The sequence below is a fragment of the Phycomyces blakesleeanus genome (assembly GCF_001638985.1).
Source record: "Phycomyces blakesleeanus NRRL 1555(-) unplaced genomic scaffold PHYBLscaffold_26, whole genome shotgun sequence".
Taxonomy (NCBI): Eukaryota; Fungi; Mucoromycota; class Mucoromycetes; order Mucorales; family Phycomycetaceae; genus Phycomyces; species Phycomyces blakesleeanus.
Window position 1 is genome coordinate 85,968 of NW_017265159.1, and position 21,673 is coordinate 107,640.

The following is a 21,673-nucleotide window of genomic DNA, read 5'->3' on the forward strand; positions in this document are numbered from 1 at the left end:
ATTATTACTACAGGTGCATTTTGTTGAATAGTGTTTGCCATGATTACAAGTTGATATTGTGTATGTAGTTGTGTAAATGTGTATATGACAAAGTGAAGAAAGAAGAGAGTCAAGAATTTTACTTTGCTTTATGTTTGTGTTTATTTTTTTAAAAAAAAATTAAAGCATAAGACGTGAGATAAATTGAACAGTAAGATGACAGGCTTATGACATCTAAACTCCACTTCATCCCCTTTGAATTACATTCCTTTACCCTTGACTCAATCAATCCCCTTTCCTTACTCGTATATACTTTATACATATTCCTCTATTTATTCATTACAATTATTATATATGACACCACACATACACACGTATATATGTATGTGCATGTATGTATAGAAATAAAGCTAGATTTTCGTAAAGTGATAAAAGTGAAGTGAAGATAATGCGGAATTAACTTAAATATCAATAATGGAAAATGGCAAGGTTACGCATGCGGTCAGTATATCGTAATGAATAACGACAAAACAAGGGAGGATTTTTTCCTTGGTTTTTTTTAGGCGATCAATTTCTGAGGATCAATCCCAAATCGTTCACAAATTCCGACTACTACGCGCCAAAGGTTCCAGTAACCATACAGGAGTGCGATTTGATAAACTTCTTGGGCCACCGCATGAAGGCTTGCAGACGCAGCTGGATCTGGCCACTGCTGACACAGTTGCTGAATATATACAGGGTATCCCATCAATTGTTCTTGTGACAATTTGGGTCCAAAATTGGCTGCTTGAGGACTAAAGCTTGGTAGTGGGTACGGGAGGCATGCAGTAGGTTCGACAATCTGAAGGACAAGCTTGCTTGCATTACTTGAGCTCAAGACACCAACTAGTCCATCTTGGAGAATGATCATTGCCCACAAACGTTGTTGAGATTGTGCATTAAGCGAAGAGGATATTAAACTAAATAACTCTTGATCAGCCCGGGTGGCATCTGGAGGGATCCCAAGAATGTGTTTTGCTACGGTGGGATATGATGTCGGCGGTTTGCTCACAAAGCAGGCGATCGAAAGGGTGTTACCAAGAGTCCATGGGAATGGATTTGCAGGTGTGACATTAGAGCGTACAGATGCCTCGATTGCAACTGGCACAGATATATAACCAAGAGCAAGTGTAAGCATGTCAAAAAGTGGAATAAACTAACCAAGAAGTGGAGCAAAGGATTTACTGACGTCACATTATGCAGTAGCGAGTAAATGACTCTAATTTTTTTCTCTTTCCTTGAAGTTCTTTGTTCTATTCTATCTTCACTATCGTCATGGACAGTCCAACAACGGCAAAACCAATAAGAGGCATTCTTAAGAAGCCAAACCAAACACCCCGAAACAACATCGATCCTCAGTAATATCAATCACTAATAAAATATATCTTCATCTAACACATTATATTATATTCCTCTCCTTGTCATCAACAGTCTGAAATGGGATGAAGCCAATCTGGAACTTACAGAGGCGCAAAAGGATGCTACCATGAAAGTAGATGAACCAAAGACGCCATACATTCACTATAACCATGAGACAGACGAAGTACTTAATATGCCAGGTACAAAAATATTATTACTTTTTCTTTATAAAAAAAAGCACCCTATTGACATTTTAAATTATTTGAAAAAAAAAATAGCTGATGTTGGTTATGAGGGAAAAGCTGTCAATGAGGAACCTGAAGAGTTTTCATTAGACACTGGAAATGAGTCTGATCGATCCAGTACCTCAAGTAGTCGCAAGGGACGACGTGTATACCTTAGTGATGATGATTGGGATTCAGATGACAAAGAAGAAGATGAACAAAGTAAGTTAATATGTTTTGTTTTGTATTTTGAGTATAATGAACAGGCAAAACATAAACAAGATACATAGATAATTAACTCAAAGTAATTTCGCTTAAAATCAACTTTAGCTAAAAAACAACACGATGAATTCGCAAAGAAGAGAGCTATGCACTACAACATGGGAAACGTACTGCGCCATGACACAGATATGGAAGAGGAAGGTGACAATGGAGTTCCACCTTTACCCACCTCCGTGAAGCCAACCAACAACGGGCAGTCTATGGAAGAATGAGTAATACATTGAAAATAAACCCCCCCCCCCCATTTTTTTTTACCAAACATGTACATTGAATATTCAATATTTCTGCAAGACGAAAGTACCTTGGCGATACCGTTTCTATTTCTGTTTCTATATATACAAGCTTTTGAATGAGAATAGTAATTAAAATAATTATACCTTCTAACAATCCTCTCTTATATTCTTGAGTTTAGTGCTTCATTAGTACAATTTAATTATTGATTCGGAAAAATAACGTTTTTTTTTAACAATTCCAAGCTAGTGATCCAGGTATCTTTATTATAAAATCAATAGCACATAATATTAGCATAATATAAGTTTTTTCTTATAGAAGGTACATTTTCTATTGCTAGACTGATATGCAAGGATTTTCAAGGATCTTATAATAATATTTAATGCGTTCCTAGTTCCAATACACAACAATATATCTTGATCTAAATTTTCATAATTAAGTATTGGGTATCAAAATTAAGCAGTCGTTTGTAAGCATTTTTTCTATATGTTTCAATTTCAATTTTTCACATTTCTTTACTTTTGTAGCTCAAAAGTAGAGGCACCTTTTCAATACCCCACTTTTGCCTAACAATGTTTTTTTTTGTAATTAATGCAAAGTATTTTTCCCTTTCCTTTCACCCTTACCTTCCCCTTTCCCCTTCCCCCATGTAGTACAGTAATAATATTCTAAATTATTCAAATAATGCAATGACTCACCACAAGTCACCTTGTGAATGAAGCGATAACCAGGTCAGAAAATCCATATTATTCTTCTTGTTATTGGTATACTTTTGGAGCCTAGCAGCCTTTGCCCCACACGATGACCGTCTGGAACATTCTCTCTTGGTCTCATGGTACTTTTAATCTGGTGAACATGGTCCAACCTATCAGGAATCGTCCCACAATATCGCAATTGGTTAAGGATGTTCTTGGAGCTCAAGACAGCAACAAGGTCTCTATTACATAAACGATTCTCAAAGCCTAACAAAGCTATGTCTGAAAAAAAATTGAATCAGTGTATTTAGAACTCTTTATAAAAAATATTGCAAAATTTTAACAAAAATAATGATGGTTATAATATTACCTTAGAAGACTGTGGCAGGCTACAGTTGGCATTTGAGTATGGTGATATTACTAAGAGTTCTCGACTTGCTTGAAGGTTGAAAGATAAGGCTGAGTCCACAAAAACAGTACTTGAAAGTACTAAATTTATCAATCAAACAAACATCAAATCTCATTGCTACACCCTTAATTGGTTTATGGTATTAGCTGTGAGGTACAGACCAGTTTTTCACCATCAATACAGAAGACCAACCAAATTCAACGCTAATATTGCTTGCTATATGCTCACTGACATTGGATTGGTTAATATAGGAGGAGAGGTGAAGCTTGCGAAAGAAATATTGGCTGCTGGTTTGACTTTTGTTTTGCTTAAACGGAATCGAGGATGAAAGAACTTGTAGCAGCATAGTCATAACCGTGTTGATAAACGAACTCCCAATTCCACTTTGTTCAATATGTTATATAGCAGGAGGCAGTGTTGAGAAAGATCAACAGCAAAAAGGCACCAACAAAAACATCTTTCTTAATCTATCCGTTAATGTCGAAGGATGGGTCGCGTGCCAGGTCGGCAAGGAATATATACTTGCTAAGTGCATAGGTTGGTATGGAAATTGTATAGACTTTAGTGACCAGGTCTTTTAAGGGTTTAAATAACTCTGGACTCCATCCGGTTGCTTGCCTTTTTGCCTTGACAGCAAGGACTTGAAATGGAGTATCCTCGTTCAATGTCTTTTAATCCACAAAGGAGTAGATATTTGAGGCTTCGGATGGTGCTTTTAAAAGCTCAAATTGGTAGGAATAATATACTAAGATATTGGGTGAGTGTATATACTGTAGGTCAGTCAATGGAGTACTTACAAGAGAAAAAGACAAATGTGCGTAAGGTTTGAACTTCTTGCCTGTCAATCGGGTTGTCTTTTTATAGACTTTTTCGTATAAGTAGTTATCATATATGACTTTGATAGGTGAAAATATAGTATATAATTAACCACATACACATATTGATCATTTACATTGTAGGAAAAAAAAAGTAAAAAGAGTTTAAACTCGGGGGTGGGAAAGTGGATTTTTGGTAAGAATCAGCCATAAAACAGCATTTCTTTTTCTCGCGTAATGTGGCAGTAGGTGCGTGAGAAATACCAAGAAGAAAAATACAAATCTTTGTAGGCCAAATTGCACACAATTTTATGAAAAGCACGCCGGATTCCAGTAGCCATAATTCATAGCCTATATATTTTTTTGAAAGAAGTATCTTTCTGTCTTCACATAATGTTTAAATGCCGCGGCCAAACACCTGAGTTTGACGTTGGTTTGAAAGGGCAAATATCGATTTTTCTATTTACAGCTACAGAAAACACATGAGTGATATTAGGCCATACATTATCTCTATCTCTGACTCTGACTCCTTTTTGTTTTAAGCCAGTAAACAAATAACACTACTTAATAAAGAAAGACGGTTTTGTCGAATATTGTGCTTGTGTTTTTAGTGACTCATTTCGGAACGTACCGTCTTGGGTACTTTGTTTCTTATGTCAACTGTTTCAGTCTTGCCTTGATATAATAATCATAGTCAAGATCATTTAATAGAACAAATACGCCAATTCAAGGCTCTTCCTTTTATTTTTGAAAATAAAAATGAAAAAAGAGCAATTTTTTTGTGCCAATTTACCAATCTTATTAATCCTGTTTGGATTATGTTTGCTGTTTTAAAGTTGAATACACCCACCTATATATATATAATATATATTATGTAACATTGTGCGCACATTTGAAAAAAAAAGTGTATTCTTAAACAGCCACCCAATTGTGAATAATTGTGTCGAGGTTCTGGTTCACTCTCATACTGTACAATACATTAGATCACAACCTAGGGTTGCCTTTTTGGTTTCAGGCTTATTTTAGTCTGGAGATCATCAGTGATCAAGAAGCAACTGAATTCACATGTTCTTATTTTTTTTTGTTTGCTTTAAGAAAGGGTCCAGAAATCTAAAACTTATAAAACTTGTAAACAGAAAAAAAATTGTTTTGATAAAGTATATTCTTGTATCAATGCCCTTTTGTTTCTTTATCTCTATCTCTCTATCTCTCTCTGTGTGTGTGTGTTTATAGCAGTTGTTTGATTTACACTGTGTCTCAAAGAGAATAATTGAATTAAGCAAAGTTTCTGTAATAGTTATAACGTCCATAATGGTATCATTTCTCCATCATCTTTTTAACTCTTTTATGATTTTGCCCAGTGAGTGTTGATATTGTACGACGAATATCCCATTGAGACCACACACCATGGTTGGTTTACCTTGTCAGTCAACTAGCACAAAAATGGCGCTCTTATGTGTGTGAGTGTATGCGCGTGTATATATATATATATCTGTGTGTGTGTGGAACCATGTTTTTCTTTCTTTCATTTAGTTGGACATGCTTGAGAATATATTACATATATAAAAAGTAAGAATCAGTTTTCTCTTTCTCTTTCGCTTTCCTTTCTTTTCTTTTTATTTGATTTGATTTGATTTTTCAATATACATATTTAAATATACATTATACTGTGTGTATATATATATATAGATATATCTATTCTCATATATATATATATGTGCGTGTATATATATTATCATTTTTAGACTTGCGATGAACTTACTATGACGGCCACTATTCGCAATCATCCTTATCATTTTGAACTCACACTACAAAAATCAGGAGACCGCACTACTCCAACCACAACCAGCAATTCTTATCATTCTTCCAACAATTATTTTACATGGCTTGTTTTCATGAAGGCCAAGTGGGTCCCGTTTGATCCGAGCAATCAGCACAAGTTAGAGCAGACCCTGAGTGTAGGAGGCACATTTATCGACATTAACGACTCGAATTTCCCGAGCGTACGAAGGGTGAGAGTGTTTCCAAAATCAAACTACCTCAGCTATCTTGGGGTCAAATACCGTCTCTCTCGTGTGATGCAGCCCGATGTCTGGGGGGATAGGTCTGATCACACGGCCTTTACTAGCTCAACTCTTCAACACACACCACATACTATATCATCTCCTCTAGCATCTCTATCTCCTCTCACTCCCCTCTTAAGTAGCACCATATCAACCGACACCTGGAGTGATGGTTTTTCTGAGCAGCAAAACCAATGGCATACTCCAGTACCCTGTACACCTTACTGATGTTATTACTATTTTCATAATTAATATTATTAAAAATAAAATAGAAATTCTTTGATCCTTTTACAGTGCTAATCACCTGATGACTCTAGATCTTGCCTGTATTATTCTTTATTTTATTTTTGAAGATATACACACTCACACACACTCACACATATGATCATGAACAATATTTCCCTATTGTGTATATGTATTTATACACCTAAAAGTCATGGGCTGACTACAAGCTATTGAGTATAGGTTATCTACTTGATCTTTCTAGTCCGTGGTCCGTGGTCTGTGGTCTGTGGTCATGGTTACATTCTTTTTCAAACCCTGGATATAACTATCCATATATAACTAGTTCTTGTGACACAAAGTGATAAAAAAAAAGTACCTGTGATCGTTTTCATGACTACCTACTATGAAAAAAAAAGGCGGACTTATGGCTATTTTACTGGCAAGATTTACAATACGATTCATAAAAAAAAAAGAAACATCTTCATTCTTCCCACCCTTAATTTTAAAGAATATTAATACATCTCCACTCTCTAATAATTAATATTTTCTTCATATACCATAAGGGTGCTCAATCAGACTCTACGTAGAAATCCAAATTTTGTTCATTGGCCAAGTATATTACTATGGATAAGGACACTAAAATTCAAAAGAGAAGAAAAAGTATAAATCTTGTGCTAGTTTGTTATAGCCTTAGTGTACCGAGCCTTTAAGCTATGTTTATAAGATATTGAAGTCTCACTAACAAATCAAAACCTTCAACTCCTTGCAAACAACATAAAGGTCGTATAAGATAGGATTTCTGTATATAACTATAGCAAAGTAAAAACTAGATCAATCAGAGCAATGTATATTTCCGTATCTGTGATGCTTACTACACAAACGAACAATAATTGGTAGGATTACTTTAAGCAAAATCTATCATTTTAAGCTTGACAGTTTTGTTAATTTAGGAGGGGCAAGAAACCAGATTTTATATAGCATATTTAAATGACGCAAAAATATTATTGGACTAATATTCTTATAGCGACATAAAGTTTACAAATATGGAAATATACATTGCTCTGATTGTTTTTTTTTTTACTTTGTTATATGTATGTCATAAATCCTTTCTTATACGACCTTTACGTTGTTATTTGCAAGGAGTTGAAGGTTTTGATTTGTTAGTGAGACTTCAATATCTTATAAACATAGCTTAAAGGCTCGGTACACTAAGGCTATAACAAACTAGCACAAGATTTATACTTTTTCTTCTCTTTTGAATTTTAGTGTCCTTATCCATAGTAATATACTTGGCCAATGAACAAAATTTGGATTTCTACGTAGAGTCTGATTGAGCACCCTTAGTGTAAGTTAATTGATCATGTACCTATCTGTTTTTGGCTTTAGGTTCCAAAGCATAATATTATACTGCACCGTACTGCACTGCACTGCGATACACACACACACACACACACGCATATATATATATATTTAAACAGACAAACAATGTTTTAACAATAGTCAAAGGTCAATATTTGTCTCAATATTATGATATAATTATCACTTTACTAAATATAAACTACTATGTGTATAAAGATACGGATTTATTCCACAGAAAAGAACAATAAAACTGACATTGTATTTTGGTAAGAGTTGGAAGGACTCACTTTTCTTTGTTTAGTTTATTCTCTTTATGAGTTTAGCTTGTACCTGTTCACTTGTTTTTACAACCAAGGTACAGGACATGAGTATATTTAACCATACTCGTCTCTTCATATATTTCTACCTCCTTGTATTGAATGAAATAAATAGATAGAAATAGGGAGAACAAAAAAAGGGGGGGTAAGAATAAAGTCTAATAAAAGAAAATAAAGATATATCATCATCACCATCATCATCATCATAATTATCAGCAGCAACAAGAAGAAGAGGATCATAGACAATATACCATGTGAATTGTAAAGGACATGTTTTGACCTCTTTAAGCAAAAAAGAAAATGGTAATAAAGAATAAAGAATAACAATAATAATTAAAGGGCCCCGAATACTTGTGGGAAAAAGTATTGGTTATCTAATTATCAAATATATATTTTTAATATACATATACATTACATATACATATATAGCATACACAGTCAAGTTGTTCGTGTCAATGAATGAATCAATGAATAAGTGGATAGTGTGTGTTGGCAATTATTTCTCTTTATTAATTTGATATACTTCTTGTACTTTCATTTGTCTACTCTTTTCAATATTGAAATGAGTTTTTTTTTTGTTTTTTTTTTGTTTTTTTTTTGAGGGGGATAATATAAAAGAAAAGAAAAACAAGACTCAATATTGAGTTGACTGTAACCAGCGAATCAACATGGAATGCTCGCCCATATATTTTCCGGGCCCATTTTTGTCGGTATCAACAGACAAAGAAGGAGAAGTTCCTTTTGCATCAGCAATAGCTTTTTGAAGCATCTGATAATAATTATTTAATTATTTAACACATATACATATACATAAATATAAATATATGTATATATATATATATATATATATACTATTTCTTCTTACTCTTCGGTGTCCACGCTTTACACCCATGCTTGCAAGATCAGACTCTGTGACATCATAGACCTAAGAATGAAAGTGTCTAGTATTCAATCTACTCTCATTTGACTCCCTTACCGATCGAAGTTGATCGAAGCCTTCGTCAATCATGCGTTCACAGTACTGAGAAAGGCAATTGTCAGACAAAAAAGCCTTGACCATCTGTTGGTCATTAAACCTTCTGGGCTGCTGACTCATGAGTGTTATTAAATTATGCAGTACAAAGCAGGGTAGAGATAGGGTATATTTATATTTATATTTATATATCTTTGTATATATGTATGATTCTTATTGATTCTTTTTCTCTGGTTTATGAACAAGAGGACTTGGTTAAAAGTCGATGTGTATATATGATGTGTAAGCCTGTTAAGAAAATAGAATTTATATGTGTTTGTGTATTTGTTCTGATTGAAGGTTATCCTTTGTCTGTCAAAGGGCGGTTAAATGGACGAGCAAGTCACAGTTATAGTATGACAAGCGTTGGTCCCTACATCATTATATTCAATTATAGTCTTTATTTTATTGGTATATTTTTATGTATGTATGTATTGAATAATCAGACCTCTTGAAAGATATTTAAAGCTTTTGTGGTCTATTACAAAATAAGCCTGATACACAACTTAATTCAATTCAATTCAACCCAACCCAACCCAACCCAACCCAACCCAATACAGTACAATACAGTACAATACAATGCAATGGAATATATTATATTATACTATACTATAATATAATATAATTACGATATTATTTCTAGATTTGACAGTAATATTGTGAATTGTAAAACTATAATGTGTATAAAAATATTGTTCCAAAGGGAAACATTGGACAATCGAATCAATTAAAGATTTCAAACTGACTTTTTGTTGCAACTTGTATGCACTCCCAAAGACAACGCTCGGGATAATAGCTATATATATATATATATATAGTCTTGGTTCTATGCATGCGACTTTTAGCTTGGTTAATGAGACGGAGTGCCGGAACAGAGGGCAGGATAATATGCAAGAAAAAAAAAGACTATTATATAATATATATTGGCACAAGTACTGTGCCCTCTAAAGAGGTGCATTTGTACAGGTCCTTACATACATTGCAATATAAGAATTATATTTACAAGTAGAATAAGAATAATCGTTTTAAAGAAAAATAATTTCTCTTAAGATCAATATCGTAGGTAGCTCTTGGTGGATCCAGAGAAATAACACGGCGTATACAATATGTGAGGCAGTAAGACGATCGCACGGATAAGACACATGCAACCTGACCTCGTTCCGATCCTTACCTTTCCGAAGTGTAAATAGTAGACAGGCTTCTTTTATTTTTTATTTTTTATTTTTTGCCTTAATTTTTTTTTCATTTTGTTATATAAGGTATATTAATCCTTTATTATCATTATTATATATATATAGCCCATGTGGACTTTGAGAGAATCAATTTGTTAGGTTAGAAGATCCATAAGCTAAATACCAATCAATGGAAACTAGGCCACAAAATTTATTTTATACAGACACACACACACACACACACATATATATATATATGTTCAAGTTCAAGTTCATGTTCATGTTCATGTTCATGTACATATACATATACATATACATATACATATACATATACATATACATATACATATACATATACATATATATCTATTTAAGTCAACACGAGTTGAGCCAATTGTGAATTGATATTAAAAAGAAAATATATAAAAAAAAAGGTGAAAGAAGTTAAGTAAAGCAAAGCAAAGCAAATCAAATCAAATCAAATCAAAGCAAGGTAAAATAAGAAAGGTAGAGGTAGAAGGTCTTTACCGATAGAGAAGGATCGTCGCAAGGAGAGAAGAAAACAAGTGAAGGATGGAACGTGTTGGGGGTTAGAGAAAGGGGAAATAAAGCCCAAAAGCCTGTATAGTGTTAGAGAGCAATAGTGAGATCAAATTTATATAAATACTTTATATATAAAATAAAGAAAGAAAGTAATAGAGAGAGAAAAGAAAAAGATAGAGAAAAAGATGAATCTTTGTCAATTCCTCGTGTTCTGCCCTGAATTCATACCATAATTTCCTTCTTCCCATTGAACTTACAAGATGTCCAGTATACGGCTAAATATTATATGGTATTGAATTAGATTTTATTGTATTTTTATTATATATTTATATATTTTAATAGTCGGTAATAGGCAAGAATACCTAGCGAGAGTAAGAAGAGCAAGAAACCCGTCTATCGATCGTTGTTCTCGAATTGACATTTGGACTCGATTTTAAAATCCCATTTTGGTTTGCATAAACTTTCATTCTAAATTGAACGATTCTCCTTATCCCGGTGTGCTCAGAAAAGGTCGATCAGACTTTAAGATAACTCTCATTTGCTGGCTCATTTTCATAGTACCTTTGGCCAATAGGTTTTTTGTAGTCAATGACAGTTTTGAACCCGTCTCCCTTAAATACAGCCTTTTTTTTGCTCTGTCGTTTCTTTGTATTTATCCACTCTTTCTAGCCTTTTCCTTGAACCCCATTCACTGTCATTTCCATTACCACCATTCTTTTTCACACCATGTCTTCCCCCTGTGTTCAATCTTTCCCGGATCCTCTCACTCACGACTCCCACAACAACATCTTGCGATTCGTCAATCCAAATTCTCTTAGCCACCAGCCATCGCCAATCTTTCATTCCGATAATACTCTCAGCTCAAGTCCATCTTACGACTACAGAATGGCTTACATGAACGCGGAAATAAAGAGAGAAGACGAAGAAAACCGACAAAAATTCACATTTTCCGGAATGCTTTCTGATCACTCTTCCCAAATCTACCACAGCAGCAGCAACAGCAACACCACAAACAATAGCAACACCACCAACAACACATGCTACCTCCCTCTCTCATCCTCCTCTCCGTCCGATGACAGCGACGATTACCAAAACATCCACAGCGACAGAAGCGATGGATCAGTGGTTAGTGTGAGCCAGGCCGATGCCATGTTTCTCAATGCGTCTGGCACGGTCTCTCTCGGTCAGGCGTCGTTTATGAACACCGTCCAGATGCATGCGAACTCGTCTGGCCCAATGACCGCACCCCATATGTTGTCTACCCTACCTACTCCAGGGCTTATCTCCTCTTCCATGCACTCAATGTCTTCTGGAGTAGATTCCGACTACTTGAGTCGCCATTCAATGCACCTCAATGCAACCTACTGCGATCCTGGCTCACAAGCCCATTACCAGGCTATCCACGCCACAGATGCTCTATTCGATCCTTCCTCTGATCCAGCCACGCGCCTCAAATCAAGTCCTGCTACAGCCATGATCCAAAGTTTTGCGGATCTCTGTACTTCTCGGCCAGTCACCCCTGTATCTCCTTTGATCCCACTCTCACCTGGGTCTACGCATGGATCCAAGAACGAGAGCTGTGCAATCAATGAGCTCTGCTTCTCCTCTGTCTTTCCAATGTCCGAGTCGTCTTGCTCGCGCCCCTTCCAACAACTCCCTCGTCCACACACTGCCCCTCGGTCATCCTCAACAACCGCTGAAACCAGTGTCAAGGTCGAGGACAAAAAGAAGACTCCACAGTCACGCGGTAGACGCGTATCAAACATCCCTAGCAATGGAACTCGTATGTTCACCTGTAAATTTGTTGGATGCGGCAAGGTGTTTAAGAGATCAGAGCATCTTAAGCGCCACATCAGATCAATCCACACACTTGAGAAACGTAAGTATTAAAAAGAAAAGAAAAAAAATTAAAAAAAAGTCGACAGTCTTTTAATGGATATGTATCTTTAGCTTTCGAATGTCCTTATCAAAACTGCAACAAGCGATTCTCTCGGTCAGACAATCTGAATCAGCACATTCGTATCCATCGCCACAGTACAAGTCAAGTTATGCACGGAAAAGACAAGAGTTCATCAGCATCTAATAATACTATGGGACAAAACAGTTCAAATGTAGAACGTGGGCACACCTTTACAAACTTTGTCCCAAACTACATATAATGAGCTTATTCAATACACCTTGAACACATATACAACAAAAGTCGAACATATAAAAAAAAAAGAAACATACACACTCAAGAAACATACTACACCACACATATTACATACAAGCATTCAATCGCACACATACACACATACACAGGTATATCTATATCTTTGTATGTATGTTAATGTTAAGCGTTACCGCATCATTTCTCCCTTTCTTCTTCTTCTTCTTCTTCTTTATATTTCACCTCTTCAACTTCTTCAATTTCTTCAATTTCTTCATTTATGTGTCTACATTGACCTTGTCTACATTATTCCTCCTCTTGTCATTTGGCTTTTTTGTTATTTAGCCATGTTGTGTGTATAAAGTGCTTTGAACCCTGACACCCCTGACACGCGCAACTGGTATGCTCTGTGTCTATGTGTGTTTTATTTTTATATTTGCACGCTCTTTTTTATCTATTCTGGATCATTAAAGCCTATCAAACAAAAAAGAAAACCAACTCCTTTTATCCAACAAAGTTAATAAACAAGTCATTGACAAATGGAACGACGCCCTTGTTAAATATACACATACATCACACATCTATTTAATGGTAAAGAAAGAGAGAGAGAGAGAAAAGACGTTTGTAGAATATTATGTACAAAAAAAGAAACCAATACAGATAGCAATAGTAATAGAAACATGCAGCATGTTTATTAAAAGACTCTGAGCCAAAGGGTGAGGTGATTAGCATAGCCGAGATGCAGGTCGGTCAAGGGCACTTCATGTCCTTCACGGGAGTGTGTCTGGCCATTCCTGGAAAAAGTCTGTATTCCAATCTGATGGTCCTTCTTTAATCGTCCAAGCCCATCCATCACAGCTTGTGTTACTTCAGAGTCCATCAATTCAAACCGTCGAAGCCTCTTCATGTTTGCGATAAAATCCGCCTTTGCTGCCTCAACATCTTCATCATCACACTTTACGAACCCCAGCAATTCAACGTTCTCAAGGTTTGTACTGCAGGGTATAAAGCATTCTCGCCAGACACGAGCCATCCAGCCATCACATCTCCCAATCGAAAGAGACCGAAGACTGTGCATAAATTGGAAAGGTAGATATTTCCCCAGAAGCATCATTTCATCACCCAGTACATCATCGCCCAGTACATCATCCACAATATTTCTTATCCTGAGCGTTCTTAAGCTCGGCGGAAGCCCATTAGATCGTTCACGGAACCGGTTGACAAGTGTTTCTGTACTGGACAAGGAAAATAACTCCCCGTCAAAAATAGTTTCAAACCTAAAGTCAATGCATAGCTGTTCGAGGGTCTGATGCCGTTCAAAGAAGGTGAACTGTAGAAAATCTTGATGGAAGGGTATCTTGGTACACCATATCACGGACAGCTCAGAGGTCCATCGTAGAAGGCAAATGATATCTTGAATATACATTCCGTCCAACCAAAGCTGTTTTAGATTTTCGAACGGATTATGGAAACGTGGTAGTCCTCGCATCATGTTGCTAGCGTCTTTGACTTCATCATCCTCGTCTTCTAGGTTGTGGTATAGTTCAAGAACTCTTGTCTGACCAAGATGTGTCACAGCGTATGGATTCCGAGTAATAAATCTTATCTTGCTGATAAAGAAGCTCCTGCTCATACGTATACGGTGCCACTAATATACATATATACATATATACATATAATAAAAGAACATATTCTTGATTTTGTTTTTTTTATGTACACATCAACACACAACTATTCTTTTGCTCTGTTTTGCTTTGGATATATCCTAGTCTCTACAGGATTTAATATATCAATATGTTCCACTTACGACTTGTCTTCTGGTATCTGTAACGATTGCTCTCCAGTGCCTAGACACGGATGCTATTTGACACAGTTCTTGACAGTCGGTGAAATAAGAGAATATAATCTCTAGACAGTCGTCGCTTAGTGTTGTCCTGTACTGTACTTTGGCTTGTAGGACAGACGCTGGGGTCCAGGCCTAAATGCACTTTTGCATGTCATCAATCGATCGATCTCCAAATCCAAACCCAAACCCAAAAACCAGACGATCAAACAAGCAAAGAGAAGAGGAGGGAAAGGAAGGAAGGGGGTAGGTGGGAGAGAAATGAAGGGGAAGATTTTATTTTTGTTTATTTTATTTTTTTATTTTTTCTTAGTTCTACATGCCTTGTCTTCCTCATTTGTTGTCATTAGCTTTTGTCTCAATGAATCCCTATCAGTCGTGCTCTTTCGTTTCGAATCTCTCCTTAAGGTCATGTCAAATGTTTGTTTTATTTTGAATTTGATCGTTTCTTTTTGAATAATCGAGTCTCTTTCCTTTTATTGTCTTAATTTTTTTTAATAATAATATTTTAATACAGAGTACTCTTGGCAATGTATAAATTATTATTGTACTTTATAAATTAGGAAAAATGGTTGTTCCGACTGTCAAATTATACAAGAATAATAATAATTAAATTAAATTAAATTAAAATGCAAATTCACAGTAAAGAAAATAAACTATTTCAATGATCATAGACTTCTTTTACACATATACCCTGGGCCAAATGGTCTCTTTCCGTAAATATATAAATTAAGCTAGGTACAGAAATTATCTTTAATTTTGGGAGCTCAAATACATAGAGATAGATAAAGAGAGGCGTAGGAACATGAATACATCAAGACATTAGAGAAAGATAAGAAGGTAAAGCAAATGTGGAATACAAAGTAAAAAAAATAAAATAAAAATAAAAAAATAAGTGTTCTAAACATTTTCCTTTTGTAGTAATCGCTGTCACATTTTCTCATTTTGTACCTTTTTTTTCTAAAATATTCATTCTTTTTTTTTGGATTCTTTACTTAGAATACCTTATAAATTACAAGGATCTCTTGAAATGTTAAAACATGTTTTCCGAATTCCTAGTCTAGGCCAACGACACTATTCAGCAATTGCACCCGAGATTGCAAATTTTGTTTCTCCGTCTATTGAACCCTTGAACAAGAAAAACTTGATCGGCCTGTCATTAGAAGATCTCCAGAAGGAATTGACAGTGAATGTCAAGAATTCCAAGAAATATACAGCTGCTCAACTGTGGCATCACATGTACAGACAAGGTAATAAAGTTATGCATAATTTTTAATAAATACACAAAAGCAATGTATACCATATTTCCTTTTAATAGAAAGATAGAGATATATACATCCATACACATGTGATAAAATATGTAGTCTGTAGTCTGTAGTCTATAGCATTTAGTATGTGTAGTAAGTATTATGAATATAATAAAACAAACAACAATAATATTAATAATATTAATATTAATGATAAGAATTAAAACATTAAAAATAAAAATGTCTGTTAAACTATCAGGATCAAGCTCCTTTAGTGAATTTTCAAATATGTCCAAAGACCTTCGAGCCGAATTAGAAAGCAAATACACTATTCATTATGGCGATGTAGAGGTAAAATTATGTATAGTTTTCTTTCTTTAAAAATATATTATTATTATAATTATAAAATATCAAGACCAAAAGAAGAAGAAGAAGAAGAAGAAGAAGAAGAAGAAGAAGAAATGAATCAAGAGTACAAATTTTGACAGAAAAAACTTTCTTTGTTATTTATAGTTGGACAAACTGGCAGAAGACAAAACCCGAAAATTCCTTATTGGCTTCAATACTCGACGAGAACCTGGTGCAATCGTAGAGACTGTGTTGATCCCAGAGAGCAGAAGAGCGACCTTGTGTGTATCGTCACAGATTGGTTGCTCATTAAAATGCAGTTTCTGCCATACAGGTACCCAGAAGCTTTTGAGAAGTCTGACAGCAAGCGAAGGTAAATACAGCACAATACAATAAGAGTAAAAGTAAAAATTATTAAGACCAAAAAGGAAACCGGATCATATTTTAAAGATCTCTTTTGGCTCATATCGACCTATTAGTTGTTGGTCAGTACATGGTTGCTGCCCATCGTTCGGGGGACTTTCCATTGCGCCAGGATACTAAGCGAACAGTGTCTAACATGGTGTTTATGGGTCAAGGTGAACCACTTTACAATTGGAGGTATATATAGATATTTCTTTAGTAAAATAATAATAATATAATATAACCTACAATAAACTTGTGACAATTTATAACATTCTTAATTATCAGGCATGTCAGCAAAGCTATCCGTATCCTGACAGACCCACAAGGACTAGGCTGGTCTAAATCAAAAATAACTGTCTCCACTTCTGGTGTTGTGCCGCTAATTCCAAAGTAAGATCCATCACCGGCAGAGCTAATATAATATTTAAAAATAACGGGTGGCAATTGATATAATGTTTCTTATCAATTATAGAATTGCTTCTGAATTGGGTGTATCATTAGCCATATCTCTTCATGCTACTAATAATGAACTTCGTGATGTACTTGTACCCCTCAACAAAACATTCCCACTAGAAATGGTACTAGACGCTTGCAAAAGCTATGCGAATCTGATGGGTAATAACGGTAGGCGGATCACCTTTGAATACGTGATGCTGGACGGTGTGAATGATTCTATAGCCGAGGCAAGGACCTTGGTTAAGTTATTAAAGCAATTACCAGCCCATGTAAATCTCATGTAAGTTGAGAAGGAAATAATTGTATTTTGGCTTATTTTCTTTCTTTCTCTTATTTGTTTATCAAGTCCTTTCAACCCATGGCCGGGAAGCAACTATTTGACCTCAAAACCACAGCAAATTGAAGATTTTGCTCAGGTTGTACTCCGAGGCGGCTTGCATTGTACCGTTCGTCGTCCACGCGGCCAAGGTAAAGAGATGATGAAAATAAACACTTCGTTATCACTTTAGAATTATCTAATATTAACTTTCTCCCTTTCTTCGCCCCCCCCCCCCCCCCCCTAATTATAATAATGATTACAATCATAGATATAATGGCTGCATGCGGGCAACTCAAAAGTTCCATGACTCAAAAAAAATAAACATCATACGTTCTGTGAATTTTATTGTGTTGCTATAAAACAATGATTTTTTTTGGGCGTGAAAGAATTGGCGTGAAAGTATATATATATATGATGGTGAAGGTGTGTAAAATGAGTGGATGGGTTGTGTTTATATTTGTGGTTCTTGGTTGCGTTGGCGACATGTATTAGTTTTAATAGGCTATAAAAATAAAACATTGGTAAGTAAGATGTATGTATGTATTTTTTTTTGTTGTACAAAATTTAAAAACTTGCCATTTCCTCTAATTGCTCCACTCGGATAGACATGATGTCGATGTGAACAGGATCGTGGTTGAGGGAGAGCCGAACTTGGTCTAAATGTATATCGACCTTGTGTCAAAGGTGGTTCAGGAGAGCTCGTATTATCGGAGACGATTCCACGCGGTGTGGATGGAGCCGATGGTTTGAAACTTTGTACACGTCGCGAGGGGGGTGGAGGCAGTGGGGAACGAGGTGGTGTGGCCATGCCAGGAGCACCTCTCTGAATTCCCACTCCGGATGGCGGAGGTGGAGGAGGAGGAATACCAATTGACGGAGGAGATGGAAGGCGAGCAGCCGGTGCTGGAGGAATATAGGCATTAGAAGGTCCTGGTGGGGGTGGGGGTGGAGGAGGAGGTGTAGAATAATTGTTGTTTGACTGAAAATTAGGAGCAGTTGGAGTAGGAAGTCGGAAAGATGGTGCTGGGATTGATGGTGTTGCAGAAGCCCGACCAACTGGAGGACGAGGAATCTCTACCCTAGAATTTGTAGCCATCGAAGGTGGTGGAGGAGGTGGAGGAGGTGGAGGGGGAGCACCATTTCCAATATTACCTCCACCAACTGTCTGAGCTGCAGATAGCTGTGGTGGTGGAGGTGGTGGAGCAGCAGGCGTAACATTAGTCGAGGCTGAGCGAGGTCTTCCTGGTGGGAGAGGAGGGGGGACTGCCAAGGATGTCTTGGCGTGAGGACGCATCGGGCTTGGTCTAACAGGAGGAGCCATCATAGGCTGTGTCCGGGTAGGACTAGCAGGTGGAGCTGGTACAGCGCGTGGAGGTGTAGGAGGAACAGGACGTTGTGGAGAGCTGTTCGATCGTGCTCGGCCTGGTAAGGATGGTACAAACGAAGACTTGAAAGATGGTGGGATTCCTCCTGCTCCAGGTGGTGGAGGTGGAGGTGGTGGAGGACCACCGGTTGCTGGAGTATTGTTATTTCCAGCTGATGGTGGTGGAGGTGGTGGAGGTGGCGGAGCATTACTAGGTGGCGTGAATGTGTTGCGAGCTGTAAAAGGGCGTGAAGTAAAAGATCTTGGTAGCGTATTGCTGTTTGCTTGCGGTACGGGTGGTCTGTTGAAAGTAGGAGGTGGGCGAGGAACTGGTGCAGCGCTCGTATTAGTTGTGGCTGTAAAGTTGTAGAGATAGCAAACAAAAGCATATACACATGTAAGTACTTGGTACAGACAAATAAAGAAAGAAAAAGCGGCCAACCCTCTCTAGTAAACCAATAAAGGGGCACCTAATCATTTCTTTGTTATATTTTATTTTATTTTTACCTGGTGATGATTCTCGGCCTGTATTAATAGCTGTTCCTTTAGCTTTTCTTAAGGATGGCATTCCATTAGCAAATAATCCCGCTAATGGTGGAGTTGCCATTGGTGCAGTATTGGTTGGTGCACTGGCACTGCTGTTGCCAAAGCTTGGCACAGGTGGTCTTGCCATTCCTCCTGCAGGAGGTCCATTGGCCTTGGAAGCTAAAAAGGAAACAACAAATATTGCAGGCAAAGAGTAAAGGTTTGTGTAAATATAGCATTAAGCAACTTCATCTATATGTATATGGATATATAGCAAAAGGTAGCTTGCCTGATACAATAGGTGCCGATCGATCGTTTGTGGTCGCCTTCTTGAGCTGTTTGCCCTTCTGGATCTGCGCTAGAAGGCCATTGTCCATTGTAATTTATAAATTTCTTTATTTTATTTTTATTTTTGGAGTGAAAGTAAAAGAAAGAAGGTGAGTGTTAAAACACTAATAAAAATAAATAAATGAACTAAAAAGCTGAGCTTTTTGCCGAGCCGAGAAAAAACAAACTCGTGTACGCAACAGGGAGAATGGTGAATCGGGAGTTGCGGTTGAATGTGACTGGATTGCAAATCAAGCATGAGCGCACGGTGAATGGAGGACGACTGGAGAGTCTGCCAATGAACACTTCTTGGCTAAAATAATATATATATATATATATAAGCAGAATCTTTGGAATTCTTTATCAATTGATGGTTTGGTATATTTTTTATCAAGATATATGTGACCAAAAACTGCCAAGCCGTCTTGATAGACTTGGCTGTAATCACTGTATAGTACATAATTTATAATTCCAAAATAGTCATATCAGAAGATTCGCATGGCGTCATGACAAGTCAATCCTTTTCTGGGAAAGTTCGACGTTTGTTGCTATGACAACCCCCTCTCCCGAGACGGAGTTTAATTAACCACGATCACCTTAACCCAGATTCTCGATTAAAGCTGGGCGGGGCAAAAGAACCCCTCCCAAGATCAAGTTGGGTTAACCTTTTTGATTCATTCAATGTCACCCTCATCTGCTAAATCTGGTGTCAAACTAGACATCATGGTAATTTCTGCTTGAAAGAAGAGAGATAAACCCGAGAAATAGAACAAACACTTGTTAGATTGCCGTTTTTTTTACCAAGTTTGTAATGTAGAACCTTCATTTTGTGTGGTTTGTTGGCCATGCTACTTTACTCTTCAGTACCGCCATCTACCTCTTCTCATTCTTACTGTTCCACCCAAGCTGGATTGCATACCGCTTCTCTCTATTAAGTGCTATTGTATCGTATTCAATTGTTCTTTTTAATTCCCACAAGGTAAAATATAAAATGAATAATATCACTAAGTAGCTCACATATGTTGTGGGTAAAGATGGGAGCTGTGATATAAACCACGCCATATCATTATATTTAATCTTTTCTTTTAAAAAAATTACCCTTTTAGCCCACTCACTCTGGTGATCCTTTCTTCAAGAGTCTCCTACTTGATGAAAATACTCAATACTGGGGATTAGCTGTTTATTTGCTTTTTACCCGACGCGTCTCGAGTAATGATTGATTAAATTTAACGTTGTGTATTCTTGAAGAAGCTTATTGATTTGATTTGTGCGTGTGCGTGCGCTTGTGCGTGTAGTTTCTCTTCTTCCATTTGCTCTTTACTCTGTATTTCATGTTCTCCAGTATGCTCGTACCAACCTTTTACCTGTATTGGCACCTCACAAACCCGAATTGCAAGATCAGATTAAGACTTTGACAACAACGCATTATAGTCAGGCTATGCATCTGATCGCGCAATTGGAAGTGTTTGGCGTTATGGGACGCCTTATCTTGGGACTCTTGACGTAAGTTAAAGCCAAAAAGTCAATTAACATACATCTATATATATTTTTGGGATGATGGCAGCTAAGAACTTACCGATCTTAAAAAAACATCCTCATATCATTTTTATACACAGCTTCAGAGTATCTTTGTTTGCTGTAATCTTTTATGGACACTTTTTGCGTATGCGCTATTTCATGTCAACTTACACTCGCTCAGTTATTCAAGAAGCAGCCGTCCAGGTAGATAAGCAACTTGTGCCTCCTACTGCCCATCCCAAGGTTCCTCCTCAAGTTACCAAGGCTTATTTGACAGCCAAGAATATGGTCATTAAACCATCATCTACCTCTGCTGCTAACAGCAAATGATTGCGCACAAATAAATGCTAATAAACAATAAAAACATTGATATCGATATATATATATATATATATATATACATATATATATACATATACATATACATATACATATACATATATGACTTG

The 21,673-nt window shown here is 36.6% G+C and overlaps 10 protein-coding genes across 10 annotated transcripts; 5 read left to right on the top strand and 5 right to left on the bottom strand.

Moving 5' to 3' along the window:
- Positions 1-290: 290 nt before the first annotated feature.
- On the bottom strand, positions 291-1,190 carry PHYBLDRAFT_79356 (hypothetical protein). Its single transcript, XM_018443456.1, has one exon. It carries the CDS (start codon positions 1,154-1,156, stop codon positions 539-541), a length of 618 nt encoding a protein of 205 aa, XP_018286072.1. The 5' UTR covers positions 1,157-1,190; the 3' UTR covers positions 291-538.
- Positions 1,191-1,296: 106 nt separating this feature from the next.
- On the top strand, positions 1,297-2,272 carry PHYBLDRAFT_160206 (hypothetical protein). Its single transcript, XM_018434138.1, has 4 exons — positions 1,297-1,376; positions 1,450-1,577; positions 1,656-1,823; positions 1,932-2,272. Exons 2-4 carry the CDS (start codon positions 1,505-1,507, stop codon positions 2,093-2,095), a joined length of 405 nt encoding a protein of 134 aa, XP_018286073.1. The 5' UTR covers positions 1,297-1,376; positions 1,450-1,504; the 3' UTR covers positions 2,096-2,272.
- A 132-nt stretch (positions 2,273-2,404) lies between these two features.
- PHYBLDRAFT_173528 (hypothetical protein) lies at positions 2,405-3,570 on the bottom strand (the record flags this gene model as incomplete). The annotated part of the gene is made up of 5 exons (XM_018437050.1): positions 2,405-2,535; positions 2,634-2,680; positions 2,741-2,753; positions 2,885-3,091; positions 3,411-3,570. 5 exons carry the CDS (start codon positions 3,568-3,570, stop codon positions 2,405-2,407), a joined length of 558 nt encoding a protein of 185 aa, XP_018286074.1.
- A 115-nt stretch (positions 3,571-3,685) lies between these two features.
- On the bottom strand, positions 3,686-5,343 carry PHYBLDRAFT_173529 (hypothetical protein; the record flags this gene model as incomplete). Its single annotated transcript, XM_018437051.1, has 5 exons — positions 3,686-3,886; positions 4,016-4,113; positions 4,452-4,593; positions 4,665-4,708; positions 5,283-5,343. 5 exons carry the CDS (start codon positions 5,341-5,343, stop codon positions 3,686-3,688), a joined length of 546 nt encoding a protein of 181 aa, XP_018286075.1.
- A 453-nt stretch (positions 5,344-5,796) lies between these two features.
- On the top strand, positions 5,797-6,324 carry PHYBLDRAFT_173530 (hypothetical protein; the record flags this gene model as incomplete). The annotated part of the gene is made up of 1 exon (XM_018437052.1): positions 5,797-6,324. The coding sequence occupies one exon, from the start codon at positions 5,797-5,799 to the stop codon at positions 6,322-6,324; it is 528 nt and encodes a 175-aa protein (XP_018286076.1).
- Positions 6,325-8,483: 2,159 nt separating this feature from the next.
- PHYBLDRAFT_188782 (hypothetical protein) lies at positions 8,484-9,093 on the bottom strand (the record flags this gene model as incomplete). Its single annotated transcript, XM_018439561.1, has 3 exons — positions 8,484-8,766; positions 8,863-8,922; positions 8,974-9,093. 3 exons carry the CDS (start codon positions 9,091-9,093, stop codon positions 8,632-8,634), a joined length of 315 nt encoding a protein of 104 aa, XP_018286077.1. The 3' UTR covers positions 8,484-8,631.
- A 3,413-nt stretch (positions 9,094-12,506) lies between these two features.
- Positions 12,507-12,751, top strand: PHYBLDRAFT_95433 (C2H2-type zinc finger transcription factor; the record flags this gene model as incomplete). Its single annotated transcript, XM_018443904.1, has 2 exons — positions 12,507-12,603; positions 12,675-12,751. Coding segments are annotated over 2 exons (174 nt in total), but the record flags the coding sequence as incomplete, so codon positions are not given.
- An 816-nt stretch (positions 12,752-13,567) lies between these two features.
- On the bottom strand, positions 13,568-15,129 carry PHYBLDRAFT_150713 (hypothetical protein; the record flags this gene model as incomplete). The annotated part of the gene is made up of 3 exons (XM_018432537.1): positions 13,568-14,521; positions 14,681-14,838; positions 15,036-15,129. 3 exons carry the CDS (start codon positions 15,127-15,129, stop codon positions 13,568-13,570), a joined length of 1,206 nt encoding a protein of 401 aa, XP_018286079.1.
- A 617-nt stretch (positions 15,130-15,746) lies between these two features.
- Positions 15,747-17,812, top strand: PHYBLDRAFT_117704 (hypothetical protein; the record flags this gene model as incomplete). The annotated part of the gene is made up of 8 exons (XM_018428592.1): positions 15,747-15,966; positions 16,223-16,314; positions 16,477-16,684; positions 16,791-16,911; positions 17,002-17,106; positions 17,189-17,452; positions 17,519-17,640; positions 17,760-17,812. The coding sequence occupies 8 exons, from the start codon at positions 15,747-15,749 to the stop codon at positions 17,810-17,812; spliced, it is 1,185 nt and encodes a 394-aa protein (XP_018286080.1).
- A 2,556-nt stretch (positions 17,813-20,368) lies between these two features.
- Positions 20,369-21,661, top strand: PHYBLDRAFT_188784 (hypothetical protein). Its single transcript, XM_018439562.1, has 5 exons — positions 20,369-20,432; positions 20,524-20,685; positions 20,813-20,915; positions 21,002-21,209; positions 21,323-21,661. Exons 1-5 carry the CDS (start codon positions 20,388-20,390, stop codon positions 21,552-21,554), a joined length of 750 nt encoding a protein of 249 aa, XP_018286081.1. The 5' UTR covers positions 20,369-20,387; the 3' UTR covers positions 21,555-21,661.
- The last annotated feature ends 12 nt before the right edge of the window (positions 21,662-21,673 follow it).

Bases quoted from the DNA above. Each gene is read 5' to 3' on its own strand.
- PHYBLDRAFT_79356 (XM_018443456.1), bottom strand. From the start codon at position 1,156: ATGCTTACACTTGCTCTTGGTTATATATCTGTGCCAGTTGCAATCGAG.
- PHYBLDRAFT_160206 (XM_018434138.1), top strand. From the start codon at position 1,505: ATGAAAGTAGATGAACCAAAGACGCCATACATTCACTATAACCATGAG. The intron at 1,578-1,655 runs GTACAAAAATAT...AAAAAAAAATAG, and splicing joins CGAAGTACTTAATATGCCAG to CTGATGTTGGTTATGAGGGA. The intron at 1,824-1,931 runs GTAAGTTAATAT...AATCAACTTTAG, and splicing joins CAAAGAAGAAGATGAACAAA to CTAAAAAACAACACGATGAA.
- PHYBLDRAFT_188784 (XM_018439562.1), top strand. From the start codon at position 20,388: ATGTCACCCTCATCTGCTAAATCTGGTGTCAAACTAGACATCATG. The intron at 20,433-20,523 runs GTAATTTCTGCT...TTTGTAATGTAG, and splicing joins GTGTCAAACTAGACATCATG to AACCTTCATTTTGTGTGGTT. The intron at 20,686-20,812 runs GTAAAATATAAA...TTACCCTTTTAG, and splicing joins TTCTTTTTAATTCCCACAAG to CCCACTCACTCTGGTGATCC.